The sequence below is a fragment of the Choloepus didactylus genome, chromosome 8 (genome assembly GCF_015220235.1).
Source record: "Choloepus didactylus isolate mChoDid1 chromosome 8, mChoDid1.pri, whole genome shotgun sequence".
Taxonomy (NCBI): domain Eukaryota; kingdom Metazoa; phylum Chordata; class Mammalia; order Pilosa; family Megalonychidae; genus Choloepus; species Choloepus didactylus.
Genome location: NC_051314.1, coordinates 30961472 through 30989039, shown reverse-complemented (window position 1 = coordinate 30989039; position 27568 = coordinate 30961472). Strand labels below are relative to the sequence as shown.

Here is a 27568-nt window from a genome sequence, read left to right as displayed (position 1 = left end):
CCTTTTAAACTGCGTTTCTACAATCTCTCGCACCGCGCCGCCGCTAATGGAACCCGCGCGAGCCGTTCCACCAATCACCGCCGCGCTTCCTCCCGCCCTCGGCCAATGGCAGCATCCGTTCTTGGGGCGTGAGCGAAACGGGCTGCTCTCCCCTCGCCCGTAGTGTGTGGGCTGGGGTTGGTGCGGGGCTCTATCTTGGCCTCACTTGGTGGGTAGTTCTGCTCGGAGGGCTTTTGTGTCCAGTTTTTGGTTTGCTTTGTGTCTGCAAGTTTTTGCTTTGCTCCGCAGCGCTCCTCCGGGACGGGAGCCAAGAAGCTCGGAGGCGGCAGCGCGGCCCCAAGCAAGGAGCGAGCACCCCGGCGTGAGCTGCGGGTGTGAAGGCTGCAGGGAAGGGGATTCGCCGCAGAGATGCCGGAGTTCCTGGAAGACCCCTCGGTGCTGACGAAAGAGAAGTTGAAGAGTGAGTTGATCGCCAACAATGTGACGCTCCCGGCCGGGGAGCAGCGCAAAGACGTGTACGTGCAGCTCTACCTGCAGCACCTCACGGCGCGGAACCGGCCAGCGCTTGCTGCCGGCGCCAACAGCAAGGGTCCCCCGGACTTCTCCAGCGACGAGGAGCGCGAGCCCACCCCGGTCCTCGGCTCCGGGGCGGCCGCTGCAAGCCGAAGCCGCGCCGCCGTCGGCAGGGTAAGGACGGCCGGCCCGGCGGAGCTACCTCCTGCCCGGCCGGGTTCACAAAGGCGGACGTTTGGCGGTTGCCGCCGCGCGCGCCCGCCCCCGCCCGCAGCCCCTCCCCCTTGTCTTCCCCTTCGGGCCTCGGTGGGTGGCGGGGCTGCCCCCGCGCGGGATGGTAAAGCCGGATCCCTGTGTCTCCTGGCGCTGGGTCCGGGGTTGCAGGCTTTGAAGGGAAGGGCGCTGGAGATGAGTCCAGAAGTTGGAGACCCAGGGCTCGCGGCTTTTGACGTTGTGTCTCGGAGGTGTCAAATTTTATGTTTGCTGTTATTTTGCCCCTGGATGACACGGGCCCGCCTGTGTAATTCGGTGTCCCTTGAAGTGGGTATTTAGACGACAGACTTCGTGCCCTTATCGAAAGCCTATGGAGGGTCAGCGCTAAAATGCTATAGGTTATGTTAGAATGTTTTCCCGCTTTATTAACTGAAATGACTAGAGGCTCAGAGCGCTCCCTGGAGGGCAATTTGTGACACATAATTTCTAACCAAAACTTGGGGGGGGGGGGAAATTCCCGCCTTTTTATGTTTTTTGCATATGGAAGGCTTTTTGAACCGTTTATGTTTTCATGTTTTTCTTACTCTCTTCCAGCCACTTGCCATTTTTGAGGGGACAACTTGAAACTATAATGGGCATTTTTAAATTTAAGATTTTTAGACGCTTAAATATTTGAGAATTGTAGTTACTGAGGTTTGGTGTGGTTTTAGACTCTCACGTATTTTTAATTATAGTTAGGGTTTGGGGTGGTTTTTGTTTTGTATTTTTGGTAATTTTTACATGAGAGGAAAGGGAAGACTTCGGAATCAGGAAAACTGACATTTTTCTATTTCTTTATTCCAATTTGAAATGTCTGGTCCTGAGTAAATCTCGTTGGTCCAGGGAAATGCATGTTTTGAGAACAGTTTGATTTTTCTTCTGTGGCTTTTATATATGCTTTTGTTGGCTTGAATCTGCCTAGCGTTGGACTTCAAATCATGATAGAATTTAGTTAAAACTAGTAATTGATGTATACAGTTGAATGTGGAGTTTGGAGTTGTTGCTACTGGTTACTAGTACAATTCAAGATTGCTTCTTTCGAAGTTTATAACCCTCTGTGTTGTGTGATTTTAATTAAAAAAAAAAAAAAAAAACAAAACTATTGTTTCCCTACACTACCCAAGTGGAAATGAAAGAGATTTAGTAGACACATGAAAATTGAATTGAAAATCTTAGCTTGATTTTTTAAAAAAATTGAGCCTTACTAATCTCTTAAGACTGTGCTTGGCAAAGAGTCTGTGCTTTGTTTAATAAATAAAAGACTAATCCCACCTTAGTATTCCTGATCGCTTGTTTTTATGTATCGGAAGAAAGTCACTTTACCCCTTCTTAATAAATATGTTTACTTTTGGAGTAAAGCATACCCATTACCCAATTTTCCCCTCCTTCTGAAAAAAGATTAACAAACTGTTTTAGTAAAGATTTGGTTGAAAATGAAACATTTTCCGTTTAAAGCAGCACACTTTAAAAGAAAAAAAGAGCCTTCTGTAGAACCCTGTATTCACCTTCTGTAAAAGTATTCTTGAGCCATTATTATTATTATTATTAATTATTTTTGAAGAGAAAGATTCATTTTCCACGGATAGTTGTTAAAGAGAATAAGACCATTCTACCCTGTCCAGAGTGAAGTGGGGAGGGTGCAGAAGACTTGAATGTAAAGGTTTTAAATCTCAGTTCAATTATCCAGCCTTTCTGAGTGCTTACCATGTTCACTTTAGTAGAAAGCAATTTCTGCAGGCCCTACACGCATCCCATAATAATCTAATATCTTGGAATTTTTTTAATGATGATTGTGTTATTTTCTCATGTTACTTCAAAAAAATTCCCATTGTCAGTCAACTTGGTCAAGTTTGGGGTGAAAAGTAGTTAACATTTTAAGAGTGCCCTATGTGTCCAGTAAAATGCTAAGCCTTTTGTGTCACATTTAATATTCTGATTACTTCTTTATAGAGAATTATTTTCTAATCATAGATTTAAATCACCTGGAGGTTGTGCCAACAACTTGAAGTAGTTAATCTTGGAGTTTATCTTGGTAGTTGGTCAGTAGCATCATTTTCTGTTTTAAAGCACATTAAGTAAATGTGACCTATAATTTAACTTAGCAGTCTAACATGTTTTTTTAGCAGGTACAGAAAATACCTTGAATTTACATAAGGCATTTATAATAATTGGTATATAAAATTACCCTGCATTTTTTATTTATATATGTTTTAGTCATTGTTAGCTATATATAATAACAGTACAGAATCACCTTTCTTGAAAGGGTATTATTTATAATCTAGGAGAAAGCCAAATTGTTTTAAATAAATTTTGTGCTTGAGATAGGCAAAAAAGGCAGATTCTTGGTGAATTTTTTAACATTTTAAAACCCATCTAACATTAACATGGATTTGCCTAAGATTAAATATTTGCATAGTTTATCTGGGTTTATGAGGAAATTTTTTTGCTACTGTCTGCTGTTTTTTTTGTGGTAACATATATCATAAAATTTGCTATTTTAACCATTTTTAAGTATAGTTCAGTATAGTTACTTTTACAGTGGTGTGCTGCCTTCACCATTTCCATTACTAAAACTTTTCGTCACTCCAACAGAAATTCTTTACCCTTTAAGCAGTAATTCCCCATTCTCCCTTCCCTGAGACCCTGGTAATCTCTAATCTACTTTTTATCTCTAAATTTGCTTTTTCCAGATATGAGTGGAATCATACAGTAACTACCCGTTTGTGTCTGGTATTTGATTTAGCACCGTGTTTTCAAAAAGGTTCACCCATGTTGTCACAGTATCAGAACTTCATTCCTTTTTATGGCTGAATAATATTCCATTGTATGTATATACCACGGTTTAGCCAACACTATTGGGCTTGTTTCCACCTTTTGGTTATTATGACTAATACTGTGTACATCTGTTTGAGTTCTGGCCTTTAATTCTTTGGGATATATACCTAAGTGGAATCACTGTGTCATCTGGTCATTATATGTTTTAAGTTTTTGAAGAACCACCAAACTTTTCCACAGTCAATGCACCATTTTACATCCCCCTCAGTAATGCAGGAGACTTCCAGTTTCTCTACATTTTTGCTAACATTGTTTTGTTTTGTTTTGTTTTGTTTTATCTTTAATATTAGGCATCCTAGTGGGTATGAAGTGGTACATTGTGTTTTTGATTTGCATTTCCCTAATGGTTAATGCTGTTGAGCACCTTTTCATGTGCTTATTGGTCATTTATATATCTTCTTTTGAGAAATGTCTATCCAAGTCCTTTGGTCAATTTTTTATTTGGGTTGTTTGCCTTGTTGGTTTATATGAGGAATAGTTTTAATTAAAGGACACATTATTTCATGTTCTGGTTTGCTAATGCTGCCCTTTTGCAAAATACCAAAATGTGTTAGCTTTTATAAAGGGGGTTTCTGGGTTACACAGTTACAGTCTTAAGGCCATAAAGTGTCCAAGGTAAGGCATCAGCAAAGGGTGCCTTCACTGAAGGATGGCCATTGGCACCTGGAAAACCTCAGATAGCTCAGAAGGCATGTGGCTGGTGTCCACTTGCTCCCAGGTCACGTTTCAAAATGGCACTCTCCAAAATGTTGCTCTTGGGGCATTTTGTCCTCTTAGTCACAGCTTCGCTTCAGAATGTCACTCTTAGTTGCTCTGAGGTTCCCTCTGTCTGTGAACTCCTTTGTAGGACTCCAGTGATCCAATTAACACCCACTCTGAATGGGCGGGGTAACACCTCCATGGAAACTATCCAGTCACAGTTGATTGAGTCACATCTCCATGGAAACAATCAAAGAATTCCAATCTATTCAACACTAATACCTCTTTTCCCACAAGACTACATCAAAGAGCATGGCATTTTCTGGGGGACATAATGTATACAAACCAGTACATTTCATTTCAGCCATCTCTCTGAGATCTTTATATTCAATTGGTGTGACATAACAAAAAATACTTGTATGTTGAAAATTTGATTTTGGTTTTCAGTTTTCTTATTTCTAAGCTTGTTTTAAAAATTGTATGCATCTTGATGATAACGGTATTTTTAGGTGTTGAAATGATCTAGATTGTAGGCATAAACACAGAGTTGGCAATTTGCCTTTTTGTTCCAAGGTGCAAAGTATGAAAATGTAGTTATTTGGGGTCCAGTGGAGCACAGAATTCTTCTTTTTTTAAGGGCAGCACAGGTTTATATAAAAATCATGCAGAAAATAGAGTTCTTATATACCCTACACACACACAGTTAATTAACATTTGGAATGTAGCATTCTTGAATGGTCTGGTCTAGTGGATTATGAGTTTTTGATCAAAAATATCTAAAGATGTGTGATAGAACCTGTAAAAAATGTGTTAGTAATGTTAAATGTTAATTAAATCATAAGTTGACCACTTATACTACAGTAAGATGTTAAATGTACAGACTTTTGAATCAGATAGATATCCAGGGCTGCCACTTATGCAGATGACCTTGAACAGCAATAGCACTCTCAGGTCCTCGGTGTTCACCTGTAAGGTAGGAATGATCTCATAGCTACTTTTGGTAAGGTTGAAGACCATATGAGAGTACGTATGTGAAGTGTCTAGTGCTCAGTAATTTATACCTCCATCATGTGATTTTGAAAGTTTTTGTCTTTAATACAAAAGCAATACAATCCAAAGTTACTGTATTTTTCAGGATTGGATAAGTATGCAAATGTGATGTATAAAATCTATAGCATGAAGATTGCCTGAGTTAGCTCTGTGACCTTAGGCTTCAATTTCCTCACTTAAAAAAAATGGGGATAATAGTATCTATGTCATAGAACTGTTAGGAGTCAGTAAATTAATACTTACAACATAGCTTGGTCCATAACTATTCAGTACAGTATTTTTTTAATAGTTATTAGACTTAACACTTGTATTACTAAAGTTAGAGCTTAATGAAATTAGAGTAGTTCATAGTTCCTATCATAGAACTGTTACACCTTAAAGTTAAAAGACATTACAGATTATCTGGTAGCTAGGAAGAAACTGAAGAACAGTACCTGTCAATAGTACACAGCTGTACTATTCAGCTATTTTGACTGAATTAAGCTCCAAGAGGTTGTGATTCACTTAAAGTAACAGTGGTGTCTGGAGGCAGAAATCAGTGCAAATGGTTCCTCTTGAATGAAACTGCTGTCTTGATAATCATGTTAAACCATGCTATGTATCTCCCAATTTTTATTAATAAATTTGATATTCTGTAGGATGGAATTATTTTTCTGGAATTTTCTTCCTATGGATGAAAAGAAAAATGGGGTAGCCTTATTATGAACCCCTGCTTTATTTCATGTAACTTAGGTAAAATTGACTGGCCCCTTATTTAAGATTCCTTTGTACAGCTCAAGTTTTTCATTGTTTTAAGGAAAGAGTAAGGGTGTTGGTTTCCAACTTTGATTTGATAAGCCTATGTTATTTCTTAATAAGAAATGGATCCTCAAAAATAAGTGACTTATTTTTCCCTCCCCAGATTGCACTTTAATTTATATATTCATTTGACAGAACACTTATTGGATTTCTAGTTCTGTGTCAGGCACTATTTTTTTTTAATTAAAAAAAAAGGGATCCAAAAATGAGTAAGACAGTGCTCCTGTTTTCTGCTGCCCTCTTAACTGACTGCATCCAGATCGCCTGAGATACACATTAAAAATATAGATTCTCAAGCCCAAGAGTAAGAATCATACTGGAGTATGACTTTTTAAAATAGTGGTAGCTTTTCTGAAAGTTTTAAGATTTTGATAAGAGCCAGATATGGAGATTATTGCTTAAGAAGTTCACCATCTGGGGAAGAGAAAGCATGTATACAAATAACTAATACAAAGTAGGTAGAATGTAGTGATGAGTGCCAAAAAAAAAGATTCTTGGAAACATCAGGCTATTGAAACAAGTTGAAATTCCTGGATGTTCTGTTGATATAAAATTTGAACATTCTTATGGTGAGAGGGATTGTCGAGAAGTAATATGAACCTGATGGTTCTTTTTTGCTCCTTAGTATTTGTGTTATATAATGGTGTTTTTTTCTCCCCAACTTGTCCATTACTTTTTGGAAAACTCAGGTTGGTCACTAAAATGGATTAAGTCTGTTTCATTAAAACAATAATTTCTCTAGATAATTAAAGGCTTTGTATCTAGAACTCCTAGACTCTAGGCAATTTATTTTGATATCAAGATATGGATTGCTTCAAGATAACAGCCTCGTAATTCTAAATCAATGCAATATGTGTTTATCTTAGTCTTCTGAACATACCCTTCCCTATAACTTTTCACTGCCATTTTTTATTGTAGTAAAGATTTTTCTTGATATAATTGTTCTTATCAGCCAATCTTAAAAGAATTTCTCAGATTTTGCATTATATGAAGTATTTCAAATTTTCATTTGTAAAACACATAAAAATTTCTAATACATGGTCAAATAATGCCTGATTTTTTTCCCTTGGCATCGTCAGAAAATAAGCAGTTCATACAGATTTGAATGTTAAGCAGTTTGCGTAAAGTATGTCATGAATGCAATGTTGGCCTTTCTGTTTCCTTTAATAGTAATTTGGGCCTAAATTGACTTTGATTGATCTTTGTGGCCATTATTTAAACAGCCATTTTTGTTCATACTCTGATGCTTTCTAGGAATACTGAGGCATTTGTAAGGCTGTTTGCCACAACCCTAAAAAAGTGACCATACCTTTGCTCCTTTTTCCCATTTAATCTTGAACACTTACATAGTTTTTCCAGTAGATACTGCCATTGCTTAAATTATTTTAAAAACTCATTTTGATATTTCCTCCAAGTTTATTCCACATTGACTATCATTAGTGAAATGGTCAATACTGAGGCTGGAGACCAAGCTGTGTCAGAGGTGATACATGACCATGAAGTCTTAACTTCCTTCAAGGACCACAAACTGACTAGTAAAGTAACTATGTTGCAGGGAGACTACTCATTTTAGCTTCTTAAGTTCTGATATATTTGTTAAAAAGGAATCATTTTTTTTATATAACTAAATATAAACTTCTAGTAGTAAAGTCTTCTTTACTACTAAAGTTTTCTGGATTAATTTAAAGTAAGGATTCCCAAAAAAGAGGTCAGTAGTAAATTGTATATATGGTATATTCAGTTATCTGGCTTCACTTTGCAACTTTCATACTGGTCTGTCTCCCTTGCCAGCAGGAGCTAAATGCTTTGAGAAATGCAGTATAAATTTTAAGTTATTTAAAAGAAAAAAACCATGATTTTGATTATAATACAAGATATATAATGTAGTCCAAAGTCAGTTGGCTTTAATTTTAATTTGCTCTCTTGGATTTTTGATGCCATGGTCTCCACTTTAGTTATGTAATCCAAAATTGACTGTTTAAATAATAATGTCTTTAAAATTGGGTTACTGGCTTGGCTGTTATATTTTTATAATTGGACTTGAATTTAGAAAACGTCAAATGTTGTTGCTTTTAGATTTTAATCAAATCATTCAGATCTAATAAAACTATCATCTACTTGAAGGTGAATTTACATGTTTACCACAATAATTGTATTCAGAGTGTTATTTCTAGAAATAAAGTCCTAATTCACATGAAAAATAATTGACTTTGTTTACAGAAAGCCACAAAGAAAACTGATAAACCCAGACTAGAAGATAAAGATGATCTAGATGTAACAGAACTCACTAATGAAGATCTTCTGGATCAACTTGTGAAATATGGAGTGAATCCTGGTCCTATTGTAGGTAAGTTGATGAAATTTCTAATATCTTTCCTATGAATCAGTAGCCCAAATTGTTTTTCTAAGAGTTGGGTTCTCCCAGCCGGTCCATCATTAATCAGCTATATGACCAGGACCTTAGTTTCCTAAATTATAAATGAGAGAAATAAAATGAAAGAACTGAAATAGATAATGTCTAAAATTACCTCTATTGTTGAGATTGTTTCATATGGAACACATATCACACTACCTGGTGAGACCATATGGGTCTAGTATTTTCAATATGTGACAACTGAGGAAAAATTTGAGATAACATAGCTGGCCACATTTATCCAAACCAATAAGTTAGTGACAGATTTGTGAATAGAACTCAGGTTATTCAGTATTAGCATAGTGCCCTTTTTTGTTATAAAGGTACCTTTAAAAAAAAAAAGTTGTGTCTCAATTGGAACTCAAGAATGAGACCCTTAAGAACAACCGTTGGATTTCCATCATTGGGTTACTTTTAGGTGATAATGATTTGCAAGGCTGATTGTGCTTTCGTTTTTTAGGGTCTTAGCATAACTTCAAGATGAGAAAAGCCCATTTTTATCTTCTTAATTGTGTAACATTTTGAGCACTGTGGAGTTCTGGGGATTTGCTTTTTGCAACAAAATTTAGAATGTTTTCTTTCATTCTATTTAATGAACTTTAATATATCATTTCCCGATAGAATATAATTACCAACAGACATTTGAGACTCTTTTTAAATTTTCATTTTAAATTCCAAAAGGGAGGACAGTGAAAAATGTGTATTATATATCAACATATACTAAAATTAGAAGTTGGTATACCAGTTGTTCATCTTAAGACTACTTAGGCAACATTTCTAGATATGTGTTGTTTCTAAAAATAATTCATTGTCATTTTACCCATCTTATAGAAATAAAGGAAAGATACATAACTAGTGTAAAATAGGGAGGAAAAAGCTATTTTTGATTTTAAATGGTCACTCATGTTGAAGTGTGTTAAGAATTTGTTTATAATCAATTTTAATTTGCTGTATAATTGATATATAATTTCTTTTTGCAGCATCCATTTTCCATGAAAGGTTATTTTAACTGCAAAGAAATTATGTTTAGATGTGATTTGTAGGACTTTTCCCCATAACTCAGTGACTGTAGGTATATTGATCTCTTAGAGTGATGGGGCTTTAATCATGGTAATTCTTTAGGGAGGTGCAATCTGTTTATAAAAATGATTTTTCTGCACAGGCAAATACTAAAATGAGTGAAAGTCATGACATAATATTGGAAAACATAGCGAAGTGAAAATACAAAGTCTAGGACGAGATAGTTGGAGAGCTCTTTCAGTTAAAAATATTGAATCATATATGGATGGAGTAAGACCTATATCAATCTACTATCTATTCCATCCTATTAAAAGAAACATTGATGTAATTGTATGCTAAAATCCCAGAAAAACATCTGTTGTAGAGAAGCATCTATTAAATAATATTTTTTAAGCACTTAAGTTTAGAAAAGGAAAGTACAAACGTAACTTTTAAATGTTACTAAAGATAGTACCTAAATTGGATCTTAAATAATTGAAAATATTAAAATACAAATAAAAATTAGACGCAGGAAAATAAATATATAAGAGCAGGCAAGAACAATAGCTAAATAAAGAATTATGTGACAACACCAACTTTTAAAGCAAGTTCTGCCTTGATACAGGAACAACCAGGAAGCTGTATGAGAAAAAGCTGCTAAAGCTGAGGGAACAAGGAACAGAATCAAGATCATCTACACCTCTGCCAACAGTTTCTTCTTCAGCTGAAAATACAAGGCAGAATGGGAGTAATGACTCTGACAGATACAGTGACAATGAAGAAGGTAAAATTTAAAATGACGTTAGTAAAATACGTGTAGTTTGTTTCCAGATTTGTTTTAAGATAGAGTGACCTTGAAGAAGGTAAAATTTAAAACAATATTAGATTTTGGAGGATGGTATGTTACGTGAATATATCTCAATAAAATTGCATTAAAAAAACAATGTTAGAAAGCTATATAGTTTTTTGTTCACATCATTAAAGGAATCCTCCAAGTAATTTGATTTAAATATTTTTTGTTAGAAGTTTAAGAAACTGAAAAGTATTAAGTATCTACTTTTCATGATCTTGAACTGCATGTTAACTTTTCAGAGAATAAAATATTAGAAAGTCAAAAGTTCCTCCACTTACTCATTCTCATTATCACCTCTACAGAAGTAACCACCATCATTAATTTGATGCTTGTCTTTCCAGTCCATTTTTCATATTTTTATGTATATATTTATCTATTTGTGCTTTTAAAAATCTATATAAATGATATCATGCTAAATGTTATCACTTTTCTTTACTCCATATCATTTTTTTTAGATCTAATCTTAAAATTTATTACATAGATGTCTGGTTTAGTCCCTGTAATTAATACATGGTGGTAACATTTGAATATGGCATATTTTCTCTGTTCTCTATTGATAGACATTTAAATTGTTTACAATTATTACTAGATAATCTAATTTTAAGGCAACTTTCAAACAAGTATTTCGTATGTACTTTTAGCGGACTATACTATCTTAAGAAAAATTTACCATGATATTTAAATACTTCTCTTTTGAGAACAGTACATGAATTAAATCCTTTAAAATCCTGTAAAATTTATTAGTAGTACAACTTGATGTCTATAAACTTTTAAATCATATGAACTGATTCTTAATGTTGTGACTGTTTAATTTGATGAAAATGACCTATATCTCCCAAGAATTGCCTTCCAGGGCACAGTCTGCCAAATTGGTTGTTCAGAATATGCAATATAGAGTCTTTTTTCTTCAACAGCACTATTTTAGCAAGGAGGCAAAGAATAAAATCAGCTCAAATACAAGTAATGCTTAAACTTCCTGCCTCTTTTGCCTCTACAGGAAAGAAGAAAGAACACAAGAAAGTGAAGTCCACTAGGGATTTTGTTCCTTTTTCTGAACTTCCAACTACTCCCTCTGGTGGAATTTTTCAGGGTATTTCTTTTCCTGAAATGTCCACCCGTCCTCCTTTGGGCAGGACTGAACTACAGGCAGCTAAGAGAGTACCCACTTCTAAGGGAGACCCACCTAGGGAACCTCTTATTGCCACAATCTTGCCTGGCAGGGGACAGTTGGAGAAGTTAGTGTCTGGAGGGAATTTGTTTATTTCCTCCAAGTCTAGTCATGATAGGTGTTTAGAGAAAAGTTCTTCGTCATCTTCTCAGCATGAACTCGCTGCCATGTTGGTCTCTGCCGCAGCTTCTCCTTCACTGACTAAAGAAACCACCACTACTTGTTATAAAGCCATATTAGAAAATATTTGCTGTGGAGAGAAAAGTGGAATTCAACCATTATGTACTGAAAGGCCCCATATTTCAGATCAATCAGTTCTTTCCAGTGAAAGGGAGGGACTAGAAGAGTCTGAGAGATCACAGGTAATTTCTCCACCCCTTGCTCAGGCAATCAGAGATTATGTCAATTCTCTATTGATCCAGCGTGGGGTAGGTAGTTTGCCTGGGACTTCTAACTCTATACCCCCACTGGATGTAGAAAACACATGGAAGAGAATTGATCGATCCCATTTTCAGGAAACTGAATCCCAGTCTCCTCCACAAAAACGCCCTAGACTCACTGAAAAGTCAGTGGAGGAAAGGGATTCAGGATCCTTTGTAACATTTCAGAATTTGCCTGGAGATGAACCAATGTCTTCTTTTGCTAAAACTGTTGTCTCTCATTCACTTAATACCTTAGGCATAGAAATGTCTAAGCAATCGCAGCATGATAAAATAGATGCCTCAGAACTATCTTTTCCTCTCCATGAATCTATTTTAAAAGTAATTGAAGAGGAGTGGCAGCAAATTGACAGGCAACTGCCTTCATTGGCATGCAAGTATCCAGTTTCTTCCACAGAGGCAACACAGATATTATCAGTTCCAAAAGTAGACGATGAAATCCTAGGACTTGTTTCTGAAGCCACAGCAGGTATTCAGGCAGCCTCCACTGAGTCTTGTGATAAGCAGTTGGACTTAGCACTCAGTAGAGCATATGAAGCTGCAGCATCAGCATTGCAGATTGCAACCCATACTGCTTTTGTAGTTAGGGCTATGCAGGCAGACATTAGTCAAGTTGCACAAATTCTTAGCTCTGATCCTAGTCAAATGCACCAGGCACTTGAGACTCTGAGCAAAACATATGATGCAGCCTCCTTTCTTTGTGAAGCTGCATTTGATGAAGTGAAGATGGCTGCCCATGCCATGGGATCTTCCACGGTGGGTCGCAGATACCTCTGGTTGAAGGATTGCAAAATTAATCCAGCTTCTAAGAATAAGCTGGCAGTACTCCCTTAAAGGTGGAACATTATTTGGAGGAAGAAGTATACAAAGTAATTAAAAAGCATGGGAAGAAACACTGATAGAGTTAAAAACAAAGACATCTTATCTTTGATATGGGGAAATTAGTACACTGTGCCAGAATTTTCTTCTAAAATTTTTATACTCTTTGTGTTTATTTGAAAGTGTTAAGCTTCTGCCCATCAAATTACAATATAAAAGTAATTACTTACATAGCATTATGCGCCCCCCCTCCCCCCGCTTTTTAAGTTAGAAAGCTTGGTACAAACATCTAGATCATATTTTTGTCTTAGTTAACCGTTTTCTCTCTTACTTTTGCTTCCACATCTCTTCAAAACTAAGAAAATTATATTAACTAGAATATAAATAAAATCTTCTCTACTTAAAAGTCCCACATGCATTCTAGGGCAAAATTAAACACTTGTTAAACATTCAAAACAATTTTTATTCTTTTTGATAGTCCCATCTAAATATCTTTTCACTTTTTAGAACTTGTCCACATTTTTGCTGTTGTTTTCTCAGTTTTGTTTGTTTCTTTTTCACTTAAGTCTACAACTTCATAATATTTTACCAGTGCAGTTCAAATGCAGGTCCACGAACTGTTACTGGTCCACAGACAAGACAAACATGTACCAGAGTTTAAATCTAGAGATATGCTTTAGGTCAATTGACAGGGGTTTTTTGGTAGTAAAACTTTATTGATAAATGTGATTATTTGAATTCTGGTACACACACCTCTTCATAGATTGGTCAGAAATGGTTTGGTGGATCAGTATCAATCCATGGGACCACACTTTGAGCAACAATGTTCTGGAACACAATAGATATCCTGGACTAATGCATTCTTACCATCACTTTGGTTTGTCAGATTAAACTATAGACTGGATAGATGTCTGCAATTTTTTAATAAAACTTTTCTTTCAAGGTATATTATAGTTCATGGATGAATAAGCATGGCAATCTAAACTTTAAAAACAAATTTAAATTATTAGGTTTTGTGTTTTTTTTAAGCTGTAGAAATCATACTATATAGTGTCTCTGTATAAAGGAATGGATTGTCCTCTTTTCATTTCTATGATTGTAAGATGAAACAGAGTCTAACTGTAGAAGGCGTTTGCTAATCACCTTTCTTTATGTTTTTGTGGAAAATCGTAGCCTTAAGCATAAGCAAATATGGTTGCCTTGGGTACTCCTCTAACCAATACCATATTCTTGAACTACTCATGTCCGTCTTTGCAGTTTTCTGGGAGCAGTTTTATTTGTTATTTGTCTTCTGAAATGTACATGTATCCATGTACCTGCTAAGTGCTTTGTGATTTTTAAAAAACGTGTTACTGTAGAATGCTTTTACAAATTCAATAAAGTTGTTAAATATGAACAATTTTGTGTGGTCTCCAGAAACATGTTGTATGTGTGTTTTATTCTTGGAATTGCAACAAGTTAGATATTTGGATGAGCATCCCCTTTCCATTTCAATATTAAAATTCACTTGACATTCCAGTGGTGTAATTGAAAACATTCCAATGGGTCGTATGCTTTTTCTTCTATTTGAGGACAGTACTGTTGGCATCTAAATTTCCAAGAAAATTAATCTTTTTTATCTATATTCCTAATGAGGTTTTTACTTTGTGCTTTCTGATTCTTAAATTGAGTTAACAAAGCATTAGAATAAATCTATTAATAGAAGTTGTTGGGAGGTGGGGGGGGTGGAATTGATAGTTCAGTCCTACATAAAGACTGAACTGTTTGAACTAATTTGCTAAAAATCACTGTCCAAGTTTGGGAAACTTGCAGGTGGACTCTGACTAGTAGTAGATTGGAAAGTTAGCAGGCCACATAACTATTTTGAGTACCTTTTAGCACAACTACATTGAGTTCATGCAAAGCTAATTTAGGCTTTTGTTTAGATGCCATTCCTGTCTCTTGGGTAAGAAAGTAGCCATCTAACTTTAAAATTTTTTGGTAAAAGAAGGTTTAGAAGTTAATAACTGACTTGTTAATTTTGCGATACCATGATAAATGGCCACAAAATTAGGAAGTTAACTAAAGTTTTTATTAGTCTTTTAAAAAATAATTTAGATCTTCAAACAATGATAAAATAGAAAATTGGGGTTTATAAAGAGATATGTATCTTCGAATTGTTAGATTAACAGCCATCATGGCAATAAGCCAAGTAATATATATGATTTCTCTTCAAAGAAGTGTTCTCTCGGTTTTGTTAAGGGTGGGGGAAAGAATAACTTGTGATTGGTGTGAACAAGATTCTGCCTTACTTCCACCTCAGTTGTACCCAGGGTTTTTTGTAACTATATAAAAAAATGAGGGAGGAGAGACTTTTAAATTGCACTTGTTATTACCATTTCTAATTATCATGGCAATTACTAGAATTATTAGAGGCTTGATACCTTACAGGTATTTTCATTGTTAAAATTCCCTATATCTTTTCCCCTTCCACATTCCAAATCTTAATAAACTTAACTGGTCATATATGGTAATGTAATATATGGGCAAAAGAATGTCAGCAACTGTATTTTTTATGTCCTTTTTTCCACATTTAAGTTGTTTTTTAGCAATAAGCCTCACGGGAACAATTTTAATTCATTTCATGTTGAAGGCTATTTTATATTAGTCCCAGAAAAGGCAAAGAGAGTAAATAGGAAGAAGTGGTGATCAGATTAAGAAGTGGGGAAGATAAAAATAGAATAAAAATAATAAGGATGAAAAAGAAAAAATATTTTAAGACAAATCACAGTTAAATAATTTTGTTTATTGAAGTAATACCAACAGACAGACTTGTTTTACATATCAATGTGCCTAAACCCAGGGTTCTTAATAATATTAGGATGATTTTGTTGTTTCTTGTAGGTTTCAGAGAGTAATGGTTTCTCTGATGTTGTTTTCAGACTCTAAAGTAGAGCTCAAGCTTGAGAAGAGAGAACCACTGAAGGGCAGAGCAAAGACTCCAGTAATATTCAAGCAAAGAAGATTTGAACACAATCAGGTATCTTTAGCTTTATGATCACCATTATGGATATAAGTAATATCCTGATAACACTAATCTGTGTTTTAGTTTTTGTTTAATAGTTGACATGCACATTCCAGCACACTCAAACTATCAGTTCCATTTTTAAATTACATGGCATTAGAGATCTCAGCTTTTTGTTTTTGTCAGTGTATTGTAGCCTGTGCTTATTGTAAAAACAAATGTTTAATAAATGTCTCGTGCTTAATTCTGTGCTAAGTATGAATCAAATAATTATTTTTTAGAAGGTGGGGAGGTGTATCTTTGTGTCTTGGTCTCTAGATTTCTTACTTTGCTTTTAGCTCAGAAGCTAGTCTGATCTTAAAGCCATACAATTTTCTTCCTTTATTCTAGATGAAAAATATGGAAAAATTTGCCTTTTCCATTGTAGGAGAGGCAAGCTAAACAAATTTTCAAAAGGAAATATAGGAAGCTAAGAAAAAGTAAGCACAGGTAAAGAAATGAACTAGTTTACAGAACATATTATTAACTATAATCTAACATTGATTTGGCTGATGCTTTTTTTTTTTTTTTTTTTTTACATGGCAGCTATCCAGAGTAATTTGTCTTAGTCTTACTTGATACCTAGCTGGAAGACTTGTCTCATTGCTTATTCATCTTCTGTTTGTCATTTTAATAATCATACATCTTCAAGGAAGCATTCTGGATTTATTAATCCATGTCCCTCTCCTCGTTTTATGTAATTGATAAGTTGAATTTCTAAATTATTTGTTAGAAACAAGTTTGGTGACTGTAGAGAATGTATAGAACATTGAATGATAGAAGATTCCATTTAACATAGAACCAATTGCTGAAATAAATATTTTAGTGCCCTTTTATCTAGTATTGATAGGGAAGAGCTGCAGTAGCATGCTGAAGAATAGGTAAATAACAGAGCAAGAGAAACTAGGAAAATCTGGTGAAGAACACTGTAACAGAAGCATTGAGAGTTTGGTCCAGAGTATGAAGACAAGATGGCATAGTGCTAGCAGGAGTGTGACTGGTCAGGTGATAAGTAAAAAAAATAGTGGGGCAAGATGGTACAAAGATGGTTTGTTTAAGAGATAAGTGTTTGAGATGGGAATCTAAACTGAGGAGCAGGATACATAATCAAAAGAGTAGATTTAGGAGATCAGGCAGTAGACAATGGCCTTATTATGGAAAATACCACACATAATGAAAAGTAGAGGGGAGAGTTGACTAACTCTCCAATCACAGAGCCTTAGCAGTGTTCAGTGCTTTACCAGTTTTGTTTCATCTTCCTCCTCCACTCTAATTTGCTTTTGTAGTTTTGTTTTTCACTGGAAGACATTGAATCTCTGAAATATATCATTGCACACACAAAACATCAGTATTTGACTATGTTTCTCTATAAGGGCTTTTTGAAAAAATACATAATGGCAATATCACTATCATACCTAATAAAATTAATGATTCTCTTATATGTAATCTTTGTTCAGATTCCTCCAGTTGTTTCAGAAATGTCTGTTTTAATGCTGAAATTCTTTAAATCAGGATCCAAACAAAACCCACAGATCATATCTGTGTTCTGGTTTTTTTGTTTGTTTGTTTTTGTTTTAATTTTCTTAAATCTGTAGCTATTCACACTATGAGAGTTCCTCCCTCCATTTATTTGATGAAGAAACCAGGTCATTTCACTATAAAACTTTGTCAGATTGCTCCTTCAAATGTTACTTAGTTTGCTCTTTTATACCCTGCATTTCCTCTAGAGTGGGTGTTAGACTATAACAAGACTGCAGTAGAACTTTCTGCAGTGATGGAAATGTTCTAAATCTATGCTGTCCATTTTGGTAGCTACTAGCCACACATGGCTTTTGAACAGTTGGAATGTGGTTGATATGGCTGAGAAACTGAATGTTTAATTTGTTTAGTTTAAATAGCCACATGTGGCTGGGGGTACCATTTTAGATAGCATAGACACAGAGGGTTGATTAGATTCAGGTTCAGTTTTTTTGGCAAGAATATTTCGTAGTGTTAGGTCCTCCGTATTGTATAATTTAGGAGACACATTGCCTTTTGCTAATGCTAAAATTAATTAGTGATAGGGTCAGATGTCAGAAGCCTGATCCATCCATTACCAAGTTGCATATCACTATTTCATTTAATGGTTCAAACAGCCATTGATGATTATTACCTTGAGCTATTCTTTCATTTGAGATTGTAAAATGGGGATTTTCCTTATTCTCTCATTCCTTCGCATTTATTGACTGTAATTGTTTTAAAAGAACTTTTCCTCATGAACTGCATAGTTACTTTGAAATAAAATTCATACAGGTGAGTCAGAGTAAATGTTTTTATCTCTTGCCTTTTATATAGTAATTTTCAAAATACAGTGTCTTAGCCACTTTGAAGGGTAACCAATAAGATTTTAATAATTTTTTTTTTAGTTTTGATTTGTTTTATTCAATTGCAGTCATTTTTTAAAACTCAAATTGTACCAGCTTTAGCCAGGGGGAATTACTAAGTTGGTTCCTATATCCTTTAATTGAACCCAGTTGTCTCTGATAGTTGTTTTCTGGCACAGTAAGATATCCCAGGCTCATGGTTATTTCCTGCCTCATATCTGAAATCAGCCGTTTTTCCAAAGAACCTATTTATTTTTTGGGGGGTGGGGATGGGAGGATTGTACAATTGTTTACACAAATTCAACAAAGGTAAACCCCCCCTTCAGGGAAGGTCTAGGAAAACACCACCTTAAACAGTGGCACTTATGAATGCATAACTTTACAGTTAGGAAATAGCCAGGTAATAACCCTGACACGAGTACTTAACTCACACTTCAAAGGAGAGAAAAAAAGAAAAGATAGACTACACTGGATCATTTTCTACTTCTCAACTCACTGTATAAGTTAGATCTATAGAGAGTACAAGAGTTCATGCTGGAATGAAGCTTTCCTAAGCACAAAAGCTGAAGTCTGAATTTTTAAGTTTTGAGGAAGAAAGTGAATTCTATATAGAGAATGCTTGGCAAGGAGTGTCTTACTCAGCTAATTGACTTATTTCCACAACATGCTTGTGTAACTTCTTGACATACAAAGCATGCTATAAACTTCCAGTTAAATGTGCTTTTGTGTTAGAAGATCTTAACCACACTTTGTCAGATCTGTGCACATTTGTAGATGGATTATTTTTGTTGATGAAGTACAGGTTAAGTTCTCTCCTGCTTTAAGGAAACCATGAAAATTGGCAATCTCAATAAAAGCACTGGTCTGCATTCAAACTTTGCATAAATAAGTTCTAAACAATTTGTACAAAAAATAGTTCTGCATAATTGAACCTATTTCTTTTAGTGGAAAATGGTATTTGGAGGCTACAATTTGCACTTTAAGGTATACATTCCTACTGGGTGTCAAGTTTGAGAAATATAATACAGTATCACTTCTAGCAATAAGGCTGCTAAATGCAATTTTGAATTTTTTTTTTTTTTTGCAGTTTTTCTTGTCCTTAAGATATATAGTCAAAATACAGTGCTTAAAATCACTTTAAATAATTTTTCTCTTTGTATAAGGCCACCGGTTTGGTGTATAGTCAGTTTTGCTATCTAATATTAAGGACTGCCATTTTCTTTCATATTTAATTTTTTAAAATTGAGAATGTGTATGTGGTTTCATTAGGGTAAAGCAAGGTTGAGTCAAATCTTTCTTCTCTCCTTGTTCAGTCCATCTGTAAAATTAGTTCTCAGTTTATGATAATTTGTTTCTTTTTTAAAATATGGGTAAATACATAGATTTATGTAATTATTTGTGCTCATACCCTTTTATACAAAAGGCAGCCTATTTTGCACACTCTACCTTTCTGATTTTAACCAAAACACACATTCTGCAGATCACTGCATATCATTATATAGTCATTTTCCTCATGGCTTTGTACAACTGTATAATATTGCATTTTATGATTGTACTGTAATTTATTCAGCCAGTTTGCTTTGGGTGGATATTTGGGTTTTCAGTTGTATGCTGTTACAAAGAATGCCACAACAAACCGATAAACAACCTTTTGCATATGCGATTTCATATTTGTGCCAGTTTGCCTTTGGGAAATTTAGAAGTGAAATTGCTGGTCACATGGTAAATGACATGTAATTTTGCTAGCTGTTGCCAACTCAGTAGAAGTTGAAGCATTTGGCATTTCCACCAGCAATGTATGAGTACCGTTCTCTAATAGAGAAATTTGATGCTGTTAAAAAAAAAGTTAAGGTGATTATCCAATATGTTAGTTATGTTTAACCTAAATTTTTAGTGAGTGCTTCAGAATAAGGTAGCTTTTAGTTATTTTGGTTTATTCTTATAACCTACTTTTGTATAATTTTTTCTAGATCTTATATTTTTACGGACTGAGATTCGTAGGATTCTGTAATAGCCCAGTTTCTGTGTTCTTTGTGCCTACTACCTGATGTCTTCTGAACAGTTTTTTACTTGATTGCTTAACAGAAAGCAATGTGAAAATGATTTTACTTTTTCTGTTGTCTCATGGTAAATTCAGGACTTTCTATAGAATATCTTGCAGAAAGTAGATGTCACTGTAATTATTTTGGCTCCAAAGCATACAACAGTCACATTACTGAATTTTTGTACCAATGAATTTCTTTCTTTTAAGTTAATACATGGTCCATCTTGCTAAGTATGACATTGGATTATAATTTTATTATTTATATTTTCTTCTCTAAGTCACTTGATTTTAGTGGATTTTAATTTTTTAAAAAAATTAATCTTCAGAATATCTTTCCTGTTTGTGAGAAGGGTTATCAATGAATTTTCTGTGTAGATTGAGTAATTCTAAATTCAGTAGTGATACATAGATACTAATAAAATTGGGTGACATTTTTCAGCCTAAGAATTTAGTAAATCTGAACAAAAGAAAGTATAAATGATTTACAATGGACATCCCTGTTCCCAGCCACCCCCACAGTCAATGAGTTCTTGTGTTTCCTTCCACAGAAGAAGAAAATCTTTAAGTAGAACTTGACCTTTATAGTCAAAGATACTAATAAAAATGTAAACATATTTCTTTATGTATTTTTTATTAGCCAAAATGGTTTCATTAATTCTTTGGTGAAAATGTAAAAAATTTGATGAAGAGATTACTCAAAACATAACAAATGCAAAGCCCTGCAACTTGGTAGGTCAGGATTTTAAGGGAAAAGGCTCCCCACCTGCACCCCCACCCCCTATTATCTTCATGGATGTAGGTAAAATCATCTAGTCTTTATATAAGATAAGTTGCAAAACTGATAACTTTATTAGCCCTTTCAAGTAATGTAATTCTTTAAAGGGGAAATACTGTTGAAGCATTTCGCTTTTAGATGCATGTTAGTTATATTATCTTAAATCAGGTGCGTTCAACCCTTGCTATTAAAGTTTGCCAGATGATACTGCACAGCCAGGGTTGAAAACCTCGGATTAAAGCTATTCTATTAATTCTGTTAATTCAGGATCTTGTCTATTCATCAGCATTTACTATTGTCATGTGTGTGATTTGTTGATGAATTTGTCTTTTGACTAACATTAAGTTTGCATTCAGCAAAAACTTGCTAATTGATAGCAGGATAAGGCAACCCAGAGATTCAGATTGAATCAGGGGAAAACTCTCATAATACAAATTCCACATAAGGATAAATACAAAATCAAATGTAAGAAATATGTGTCTCTTGCAGGGTTTTGGTAGTAATGCTTCAGCCAAATGAGCATATTTATTGGATGACCACTTCTGGCACAAGATAAGAGTAAAAAAGAATCTTTTAAATTAATAGACACTGTCTTGAATATAAAAACATTGGCTTGAAAGCAAATGTGACAACATAAGCACACTCTACTATAATACTCATTGTTGGTGGATGCTTTCTGGTTAAAAGAATTTAAAAGAATCACATGGTAATAGTGGCTTCAAAATCTAATGCCTTGCTATTTGGAGTGCAGTATCTCAGGCTTCACCGGGTTTCCTGAATCGGAATCTGTGTTTTAACAAAAGCTCCAGATGCTTCATATGCATATTATAGTTTGAGAAACACTGACCTGATTTTAAAACTGGTAGTGTAAGGACTGCTGGAGTATTTTTTAAATGAGGAAATACTGATCATCTTTCAGGGAGAAATGAATCTGGGAATGGACAGTAACAACTATATCACTATTATCTTTCTATCTTTCTGTGGTGAGGAGTGGGTAGATTGTGCTTTTGCAGTGACATTTTAGATTTGCATGTTCATGAAAGGGTGACCACTAGGTTTGTGTGGCTGCCCAATTTTGACATTTTTTGTTTCCAAAAAGTTTGACACCTGTTGAATTATAATTTGAACTCTTCACTTATGTAATCCTTAACCACCAGAAAAAGTTTAACAATCATAAAAATTCACATTTTTGTCTTAAAAGAAAATCTACTTGTTTTGGCAGATGACTTTTTCTAAGTCATGATCAGACTGATTTTTGTTTAGACAATCAAAGAAATAAACAGCTGTGATTCTAGAGGTAGACAACTGTGATACCAGAGCCATCTAACAAAACAGTGAGTCACAAAAGGAGCCAGTGATAGTTGTGCTTTCCCCCCTGCTTTTATTATATTTGGTGACCTACTAGAGATGGACTCTTTATTGTGTTTTACCATATCTTTAGTGTATTTAGCTGCCTGCATATTAGTCCATTCAATACATTTATAAATATTTTGAGGACCAAACAGTGTTTGCAACTGCTAGCATTTAGACGTTTGTCTTGGTTTCTCAGTATACTAATATGGCCATTATTAAGGTGTTTGATGATAGAATATGGCTTTTTAATGTGTTGATGCTTGAATAGAGCTATTCTCAAGCTGGAATAACTGAGACTGAATGGACAAGTGGATCTTCAAAAGGCGGACCTCTGCAGGCATTAACTAGGGAATCTACAAGAGGGTCAAGAAGAACTCCAAGGAAAAGGGTGATGCAAGGCTTATTGCTTAGAATTGGGTATTCGAATTGGTAGGGTTTTAGTGATTATTTTATATTTATTGTTTTTGTTTTGTTTTCAAACTAACAGGTGGAAACTTCAGAACATTTTCGTATAGATGGTGCAGTAATTTCAGAGAGTACTCCCATAGCTGAAACTATAATGGCTTCAAGCAACGAAACCTTAGTAAATATGTTTCATAAATTATATGAGTGGTATGCCCTCTAATTAGAATTGGGGAGGTGGTGAATTCCTGCAAATTGCAGATTTTTTCATGTTTTTAAATACTGTACTTGAAATGGCTTTTTCCCATATAGTTCTGAATTTTAGGATCTTTCAGTATGGCAAATTTATATAAATAAATTGATACGTTGTATAAGAATCCAGGTATAAGGATGCTTTTTGCTAAAAAATTTAAAGAATGATAAGACTGCACATGTGAAAGCACTTATATGTTCCTTTGTAGGCTCCGTTGCCTAAATTTTTACTAGAGGAAGCTTGCAAATATTACAGACATAGAATATCGTTTGTTTCTCTTCTTTTTTTAAGTGTCTTTGTTGTGTTTGGTTAATTCTGAGTCTGAATAATTTGAATCTTGGCAGGTTGTCAATAGGGTGACTGGAAATTTCAAGCATGCAGCTCCTATTCTGCCAATCACTGAATTCTCAGACATACCCAGAAGAACACCAAAGAAACCATTGACGAGAGCTGAAGTAAATGAATAAAAATTTAGATTGAGGGCTATCATTGATCTTTTAAAGAGGAAATATTGACATTTGGTTTTTATAGTGGGAGGGAACAGAGCTTTCTTTATTGGGTGGTGTGTGTATATATGTATATATGTAGGTATTATTTTAAAGACAGGTTTATTAGTGAAAATGGAAGTTACCTAATACTGTATGACATGCTAATATATTCTCTTGCTACTATGTGCCTATATCGAGTTTTCAGGGGAGTGGTTATTTGTGTGCTGCTTTGTAGTATGTTCTGTCATGGTTGGGAGTTGAAAGTGGTTAGGGCTGTGAGGGAGGGAGACCAAGACCACACTTTGTCTTTCAGACTGACAAGTCATACAATGGGTCTTTAACCTGACATCTGCTGCTTGAATTGATTAACTCCTACATAATTAAGCTTTAATGTACTAACTGCATGGTGCATTATAATTTTAATGATTTTACTGAAGGAGATGGAGTATTTTATTATTTTGAATTGGGCATAAAGGTAAACCGCAAAACAATTGGAGGTTAATAAAAGATTTTGTTTTTTAAGTTGGGAAAATAGGAACAAATTTATAGTTAAAATCTATAGTAGGCTGAAATTTGTTCAAGGACAATATTAAGTGGATATCTTCTGTATTTGATAATTTATTTTATTACAGACTTCTTAACAAGGGAAGAAACAGTGTACTCAATGTTTTATTAGTGAAAAGCGTGGATATCCAGTGAGGAAAGTTACTGCTGTATTAGATGTACTGAGATTTTTTTAGTTGTTTGTTTTTGTTTTTGTTTTTTTTTTTAACTTATTTGAATGTGTGGTGATTTTTTTCTCCCTAATTACCACATTAAGATATCTTCATGTTGAAGAAATTTGAAGAATGCTTTGGAAGCATGTGGTTGCCTAGACAATAATAAACTTTGAAATCGCAGTTGTGAAAACTGGGATAGACTTCCTTTAACTGTGTTTTGTTCTTTAAAACTGCTACCTAATATTATGTTTTAATTACTGTACTTTTACCTAAATTTTAACTTGTGATTGTTTGTTTGTTTCCTGTTAGGTGGTTGAAAAAACAGAGGAAAGAAGAGTAGAAAGGGATATTCTTAAGGAAATGTTTCCATTTGAAGCATCTACACCAACAGGAATTAGGTATTCAAATACACTGAAAGAAGTATTACTGCATTCTATTAGGACATTCTTGTTTTTTTATTCAGTTCTCAGAATTGAATTGTTTTCCTTTTGGGAACAGTTTAATTCCACTAAGCTACAGTTGTTCATATTTTTGAAAGTTGAGTCAGTTTCTGAATTTCATTAAGCTGAAGGATTGTAGCTATATAATCTACCTATATGTAATTAATATTTTAAGGAAATAATTTTTTTCCTGATACTTTTATCCTAATTGAAAAGGCTGTATTTAGATATTTATTGAGTTGTTTCTGACGAAGGAGTCAAAACCAAACTATGCCCCCCTCCCCCAATCTCCTAAATATATTAGCTTTGAAAAGCCTTTAAGAAAGAAGGCAGGCTTAGTGAGTATTTATTTGTCAGCATTCTGATAAATATTATTTATCTGAATATTTTCTAATAAAAGTTATGTTTCTAACTTTTTAAATGAAAAATGTATGTAAATTTTAAATAGGTTGATAGACATGAAGCAGTTTATGAAACAATTTTCTATTGTTACCTCAAAAAAATGTGCTTGGAATTAGGAGTAGCAATGAGACTTTTCTTGCTACTTGAAATTATGAAGAGCATTGAAATTTTATGTTGTTTATCTAAATCATGACTTTATCTAAAATTTATTGTTCTCTTCTTTCATTCCCAACAGTGCTAGTTGTCGTAGGCCAATCAAAGGGGCTGCAGGCCGGCCATTAGAACTCAGTGATTTCAGAATGGAAGAATCTTTCTCATCTAAATATGTCCCTAAGTATGTTCCCTTGGCAGATGTCAAGTCAGAAAAGACAAAAAAGGGACGTATCATTCCCATGTGGATAAAAATTTTGCTGTTTGTTGTTGTGGCAGTTTTTTTGCTTTTGGTCTATCAAGCTATGGAAACCAACCAAGGAAATCCCTTCTCTAATTTTCTTCCTGATAACTCTGCAAAATCTGACTGAATGCTTTCTCTCTGGCACACTCTATTTGGTCTCCTATTTTAAATAACTGTATAAAAAAACATTTGTGTACACCTGATGACTCAAGAACTAAAAATAATGTGATTTCACCTCGATAAATATTCCATTGAAAAGAAAACAAGACATATAAATGGACTTCATTTAAATGTTTTGGACTTTGGACTAGTAGGAGATCACTTTGTGCCATATGAATAACCTTTTTTAAGCTCTGGAACTTTTTTGTAGGCTTTATTTTTTTAATGTGGACATCTTATTTCATTTTTGAGAAAAATGTATATTGTTTTTGTGTATTTGGAAAACAAGGGCAAAACATGGTAGTATAATGTGAAGCTACACATTTAAATACTCTGAATTCTTACAGAACAGATGTTAAGTTTCATTCTCTGCTGAATTAAAAACTAGAGATATGTGACAGATAATGAAATTCAGTAAGAGGAAAAGTAATTTGGGGTTACACAACTTCAACAAAGTTTGATAGTGTTTTTGGGGAAAAGTACAGCAATAATCTCTTCTGTAATTTTTATGAATAGTAATGTTATTGTTGTAGCCCTATTGTACTTACTTTTTAAAAGATTTCTAGTATCATGAAAGTCCTACTTCTTCAGTAAGACCCATTTAAATACAGTTGATTTTTAGCAGGGATCTTTTAGTGCAAACATGTATGTTTTAGAACACTGTTAGTTGGCTATACATGTTTTTAAAAGCTATTAGCTGGCTATCAGGCCATAATTGGAAATTTGTACTCTTTATTTACAGCAAAACATTTATTCTGTCCAATTTGCTACAGAAATATTTTTTAGATAGGTAAGTGTGTTTGTTTAGAAGTTAGAAACTTACGTTCCATTTGGATTCATTATTGCATTGTCTTCTGTTACCAAAAACAAATTTTGCCAAGTTTTTTGCCCTGTATTTCCCAACATAATTTGATTTTAAAGTGCAAAAAATTTGGTTTTAAATTACATGGTAAACTTTTCTTGGATACGCAGTAGTTAACTCAAAGTTGTCAACTTAGAATATGAGGAGGGCATTATGATTTTGTATACTCTTGAAATGGTTAACTTTATCTTTGTGGTGGATTTTTTTTTTTTTAGCTGAAACTTACCTCATGTAGAACTTGGTTAAGTAAAGTAGTAGGTAATTGAAATTTCAGTAGAATCAAGTGAAACTTAAAAATTTTAAACTTATTTGAGTTTGAAACTTAGTTATTGAACATAAAGCACACTAAAAATGTAAGTTATTTTCAAATATCATCTGCAATAAAAATGATACTTTTGAAAAAGGAAAAACTAAAGATATATATTTAGACTGGCACACAATTTTTATTTTAATTAGCCCTGATTTTTAGCTTGTAGATGTTTTATAGACATTTTCACTTAACTTTGCAATTGAGACCAGAAACACTTGAAGATCTGGTCCTGCAGAGGGAGTGGGAAACTTACTCCTAAATCAGAAATGTTTGCCTCTGAGTAAAAGTGTTTCTTTGAGATGAGCCACAGAGGGGCCACATTTTACTCAACCTTTCCACTATAGGGTAATAACAGGTCTTACTTTGTTTTTAAACTTTGTTTCCCATATTGTTTTCAATCTTTTGTTTATAATTTAGAAATTGTGAGAAACTGCATTTAATGTTAAAAAAATGTGAGAAGATAAATCAAATTTAACATGTATGTAAGGTCAGTTCTTTAAGAGGAAAAAATGTGGTCCAAAATAGCAAAAGTAGGACCAGGTAAAACATGTAGTCTTTATTTTTTAAAACATGTACTTTGTCTTTTGTCTGTGTCTGTTTGATGCCACTAGAGTAAATGTGTCCTTGGTGTAAATGCAAAGCATTTCTTCTTGATTAAATTGTAGATGTAGTAGTAAAGACTTTACAATATAATTCAATAATAAAAAAGTAATTAACCTCTA

General features: G+C 34.4%; 1 protein-coding gene across 4 annotated transcripts; it reads left to right on the top strand.

The window, feature by feature from the left end:
* Positions 1-134: 134 nt before the first annotated feature.
* Positions 135-27568, top strand: TMPO (thymopoietin). Of its 4 annotated transcripts, XM_037846137.1 has the most exons (9): positions 135-687; positions 8368-8494; positions 10185-10343; positions 15761-15858; positions 22686-22805; positions 22905-23000; positions 23417-23527; positions 24589-24677; positions 25357-27568. In XM_037846137.1, exons 1-9 carry the CDS (start codon positions 409-411, stop codon positions 25640-25642), a joined length of 1365 nt encoding a protein of 454 aa, XP_037702065.1. In that variant the 5' UTR covers positions 135-408; the 3' UTR covers positions 25643-27568. The 4 variants fall into 4 exon arrangements, with proteins under 4 accessions (XP_037702065.1, XP_037702066.1, XP_037702067.1 ...); XM_037846138.1 differs by lacking the exon at positions 22686-22805; XM_037846139.1 differs by lacking the exons at positions 22686-22805; positions 22905-23000; positions 23417-23527.

Coding starts and splice junctions, on each gene's coding strand:
- TMPO (XM_037846135.1), top strand. CDS start 409: ATGCCGGAGTTCCTGGAAGACCCCTCGGTGCTGACGAAAGAGAAGTTG. Junction 8,495..10,184: donor GAATCCTGGTCCTATTGTAG/GTAAGTTGATGA, acceptor GCCTTGATACAG/GAACAACCAGGAAGCTGTAT. Junction 10,344..11,409: donor ATACAGTGACAATGAAGAAG/GTAAAATTTAAA, acceptor TTGCCTCTACAG/GAAAGAAGAAAGAACACAAG.